General features: G+C 28.3%; 1 protein-coding gene across 2 annotated transcripts in view; it reads left to right on the top strand.

Annotated features, from left to right (window-relative positions):
- Window positions 1-5,649, top strand: part of l(3)L1231 (lethal (3) L1231) — a 39,435-nt gene continuing 33,786 nt past the window's right edge. Inside the window, exons 1-3 of one of the 2 annotated variants that reach the window (XM_014415124.3) lie at window positions 1-219; window positions 399-566; window positions 988-1,631. In XM_014415124.3, coding sequence (XP_014270610.1) covers window positions 511-566; window positions 988-1,631 — 700 coding nt within the window. In that variant the 5' untranslated portion in view covers window positions 1-219; window positions 399-510. The other variant, XM_067053170.1, reaches the window with a different exon arrangement.

Below are 5,649 nucleotides of genomic sequence, written 5' to 3'. Positions count from 1 at the left end.
TTTTTTTTTGTTTTTAAATGCGTTATCGTGCATAGCCTTCGCTATAATACCATTCACTTTAGAATAATTACATTATTTAGAAAGGTAGTTCTGTTTTTATCGTAGCATATTTTTTTTTCTCTGAAAATTAAATACATAATTTAGAAAATGTTTATGATTAATCATTCATGTGTATTGAGAGAAGGTTTCTTTGTATACCAATTGAACTAGGGTTATAAGGTATGTTTTGGATTTCTTATGTTTACAATTGTTTACTTGCGAGTGATTAAATGTATTATTATTATCGCTCGTTAATTATTAGTTAAACGCACCGTATATTTTATGGCGTTCAAATATTTTATAAGGAAAGTTTCAAAGCAATAAGGTTATCAATGACAACAGTTTATGATCTTTTACAGTGATTGTAAATGAAGAATTATGATTTATATGTGATATAGTCAAACATAATATTTACAAATGTTGTTAAACTTACAAAAAAATGTGTAAATAAATTGGGTTACAGTCAAAGTAATGCAGGATGCATTTGTTCGAGACATGTTCAGCCTATCCGATGTGAATAATTCGAGGTAATATATATCTCAAACTAAAGTTGTAAAATGTTTATTGTAGATAGCAAATAGTGATTCTAATTATAATGTTTGTTTGTTCATTTTTAAATTACTTGAATTCAAGTTTCAGACATTGAACATGAAAAATATTTTGATGTTAATGGTTATTATATTGTTAATTTTGTGACATAAATTAATATTAAACATACCAATTGCACTTAATTGTGGGTCAAGAATGCTTAAATTATTTAAACTTGTTACTTTGAATCAAAGTTAATGTTTTGCCTTGAATTTAGATTAAAACTTTATTTGTTCTTGTCTGAAGTTGCAGATAGATATGTTATCAGTACTTTTTGTAACATTTAACAGTTCTTAAGTTTCTATCTTGTTTAATTATCAAAGAGTTTTGTAATAGTGGTAACTGTTTTATTTGTTACAGATATAATGGACATGTTCAGCTTTCCTCTTGTGGTAAAAGTACAGGAGGGAAAAGGGACAGAAAGGGTTGTACTAAAGGAAAAATTGAGGCGATAATGAAAAATAATTCTGTTCGTCCTAAAGTTTGTATTTCAGCCTCTGTAAAGAAGCCAGTATCATCAGTCAACAATCACAATTTATTTAGCAATCATTCAGTGAAAGTAGAACAAGAAGAAGATCCTTATACTTTTACTGAACCAGAACCTCAAGCATTAAGTCTTTATCAACCTTCAGGAAGTTCCAATAAGAAGCCTGCTCCATTGCGGCCTTCACCTACAACAATGGTTTGTCAAGAAAAAAATAAGGTTGAACATGGAAAAACCCTTTTAAAAGTTGTTAAAACTTCTGAGGGTACATCTAAAATGAATAAACTCCAAGCTGATATAGCTAGAAACAAAGTTATAGGAAAACGACGAAAAATAGTTGAACAGTCTTCTCCAAAGGTTAATGAATGGGCCATAAAAAGAGAACCTGGAAAAGTATGTATATCAGCGAAGAGAAAAAGTATATGGCAGAGAGAAAGAAATTCTAAGCATGAGTTACTTGAGAGGATACATCAAGTTCAAAATAATTTGAACCAGTTTACTCGTGACCTTTATCCATTAGGTAAAGTATTGTATTATTGTTTCATGTTTATTATAAATCAATTTTGAGTTTAAATAGCACATTTTCCTCCCTGAAGTCTCTTTTATTCTCAATAATCCTTATACATATCTCAAATGTTTATATAATTACTTATATTTCCATGTTTCATAAACTTTCTACAGCTATGATTGACAAATGACTTTAGCTAGACTTGGTGAAACTAAATATGTTATGTCTATTTTAAATTTTTCATTGTACAAATGACTAGTGGTCAAGTTAAATAAGTCCATTTTCAGTGGAAAGAGGTAAAATCCTATCGGTGAAAAAGGATTTGAAATGTTTAGGAAGGTATAAAGGAATGGCCTTCGTTTATTAAATTATTTTATATGATGAATAGTAATTTATCTATTGTCTGAGACATTGAAGTTGTCTTTAATGATATTGATAACATAGATCTTAGGTAATATAATTTTATTGGTATTGGGATTTTTTTTTGTTTGTGTCCAAGACCGCTTATTTTGTTTGTTTATAAATATAGATACTGAATTCTAGGTCTTAGTGGTTATTAATATTCTGTATGTAGAAGGTTTCAGAACTAGAGTGGACCACTGCTCATGCCATTTTTGAGAAAAACTGGGTAAAACTTTGGTTCGGCTCTTCCCACTCAGCAGGAGGGTGGCTGATGGTGACTGAGTATAAATGGAATTCTGAAAGTACCCAAATTAATCAAAGAGCTAGTAGTGCTCGTAGTAGTAGTAGTGCTCCTCTAATGATACCACTCTTCATTACAAATTCAATTTTTTTTTTCATGTTCTGGGTGTTGTATCACATTTATAATTATTTTATTGGATACAAAAGCAGGTCATTAAAATAATTTATGCTATCAAGGAAAAGCTGTTTTATCAGTGACATATAAACAAGGCTCGGATTTTTATGTAGTAAAAAAACAAAACAGAATATACCATATAATATGCACTAGAAACCTGTGAAATATGTATTAAAAAATATAAAATGTAATGTTAAAAATCTTTGATTATGCAATAATACTGCTAAAATATACTAATATGCCTATAAAAGGTTTGAAGTAGCAGAAGGGATTAAAAATATAACAAAAATTAATTTTTTTTTCTTACTTTTACTAACCAAAATATGTAAATTATGTAATAAATGTAAAAACAGGTCATAAACTTAACAATTAACAAGAAACCTAACATAACACACTCTCTTAAATAAAATAATAATAATGAAACTTGGAAAATTTGTAACACAAATGAAAAACAACAATCGTTGGATTTTAAAAATGATAACTAATTAACTGTAATAAAATAAATCAAACACAAATTAGCAGAGAAATAATATGAAACAAGAAACTGAAAAAGACCTAAATTTGTATGTAAATAAATAAGAAACAAACAATGTGAGACAATATTTAAAATATTAAAGTTTTAGTCTTAATTATAATCATAAAAAAAAAAATTCATGTTCACAATATGGCAAAATGAGAGGCCGATTTAGTTAAACAACTCCATTTGAATCATACTATCAATAAGTATGTGTCCTTTGGATTATTTTAATCCTTTTGGTAAGTAAATGGAAAGCATACTGCATTAAAAATTTAGAAGGATTGTGTCATCAGTTAAGCAATGTCTTGTGATATCTAAAAATCTCTGATCAAGTTACATACCTAAAAGAAAGAAAAATAACAATAGAGCTGACCTGTATTGACAAGTTGGTCGATCTGTGATTTTCTTCTACTTGAAACATGTTTTCCTTCAATTGTACAAAAGTTTCATCTTTGGTTTTGGACGCATACATTTTTTAAACTAAATTAGACACCTCCTTTTGGCATTTATAAAAATAATAAATATTACTGTTCGTGAGGAAAGCAAGCAGGAAACTCAACTTGAAGCAATGTAATATTTAAAACAGACATGAAAGAGAAGTGTAATTTCGGGAAATAATAAGATCCATAACCAACTGTTAAAAGTAAATTTACTGTTAATATACTATCATAAATAATATTTTGATTTGTATCCAGATCTTTGAACAATATTTCTCGTTGTTTTGTGTATCTTAGACATTAAAATGTAATATGTTTAAGGATATCGTTATCGCTACAATATTGCATTGATAAGTTTCAGTTGTGCCCATTTTGTGCAGGTAGTTATTGCAAATTCAATGTTTGTCTTAAGTCTAATATAAGTTTTTATTATGTCTTTATGTGTGCTTTTGATTTGAGATCCTCGATTTTCGACATGAGGAAATATAATTTTATAGAACTTCCTGGTGGGGTTCTGCTGGCATTGTTTTTACCAGTTTTCTCGCTGATCTAATTTAATCGTTTTATAATAATCGGTGTAAGGCCAACTTAGTGTATATCGGCTGACCTGTTGTAATGGCTAATTTAGCCATTTTTTCTGCTGTCTCGTTATCTGGAATCCCTGTGTGACCTTAATCCACTTAAATATTATTTTCTTTTATTGTAATTTTATTATAATACAGTTTTGCTTAACTGAATGCCGATAAGTGTGAAGTATAATAGTAGAAACTCAAAGAAATGTGCATGTAAAAACATAACAATGAATAACATGGCTAAGAAGTGATTTTTTGTTTTTATGAAAAACTACCCACTTACAGTGGGGACAAAAAAAAATTGTTGTTTTTGCAAACAGTTCTAATTATAAACCTGTGTTTTTTATTTATTAACAGTTACAATAGACAAAAGTCTACTGTAATAGTTAAATGTTAAACGCTGTCGGTTTAAGTATATTACTGTTGCGATTTATATATATTGTCATTTATGTTTTAGTTTTCATTTTTAGTTCTTCATTACCATTAACCTCTATTGTTAAAATTTCAAAGAAACAGAGATCATTTCTTTCAAATATTTACAATATTTTATCTTCTACTTTTGAGGTAGATAAGGAAGCTCTGGACAGATAAGGGTTTTTTGCTAAGTTACTTTTGTTTTCGTTCAGATATAATAGTTTTTTTTTGGGGATCATTACTCTACTTCGACTTTCTGTTCCTATCCTATTATTATTTATAACCTGGGATCCCAAGATGAATTTGATTACCTATTAAATCTTTTATGAGCTGAATGTAGCTTTAGCACTTTCTTGCCTGGGTGTCTATTTATTGGGTGCTTGGGGTTTATTTTTTTTTTATTACAATATCTTTTTATAAACATATATTTATTTAATTGTTAGAATACTATCCAATCAGTAAGTCTTGAGTTTCTAAACAACTCACCAACTGTTTTGCCATTTGAGGCCTATTTATTTAAATTATATGAACATAATCATGACTTTTAATTATTTTTTTACTTATTCATTTTAAATATCTATATCACGATACTTATCATGTTCATTGAACATAAAATTACATTTAGAATTTTTTCCTTAATAACATTGAGCTACACGGACAAAAATTATAAACTTCTGAGTTGGGCCAATATTTTTTTTTTTTTAATATTTGTATGAAATTATTATTATTTAATAAATAACTCAAATACTATCAAATTATAGTCTCAAAACTTTATTTCTTTTATACGTCCTACGTTTCGGCCAATCCGGCCATCTTCAGGGACATCTCAATACCACTTTGCAAACATATAATTTAAAACACTCTAAAACTTTATTCAGGCTATTCTGCCCAGGTCAAAACATTTATATCTAATTAGTTAATTATCCATTAAAAACACAGTCAAAATTATTTCTCTGCAAACACTATTATTAATAAACTTTTATCACGTTGATCATCAAGGTGATAATCATGGTTCTGGATCATCAAGGTGATAAAAGTTTATTAATAGTGTTTGCACAGAAATAATTTTGACTGTGTTTTTAATGGATAATTAACTAATTAGATATAAATGTTTTGACCTGGGCAGAATAGCCTGAATGAAGTTTTAGAGTGTTTTAAATTATATGTTTGCAAAGTGGTATTGAGATGTCCCTGAAGATGGCCGGATTGGCCGAAACGTAGGACGTATAAAAGAAATAAAGTTTTGAGACTATAATTGGATAGTATTTGAGTT

This window comes from Halyomorpha halys, unplaced genomic scaffold, assembly GCF_000696795.3.
Source record: "Halyomorpha halys isolate HHAL.00 unplaced genomic scaffold, Hhal_1.1 Scaffold93.1, whole genome shotgun sequence".
NCBI classification, from domain to species: Eukaryota; Metazoa; Arthropoda; class Insecta; order Hemiptera; family Pentatomidae; genus Halyomorpha; species Halyomorpha halys.
This window is presented reverse-complemented; position numbering and strand designations above follow the sequence as displayed.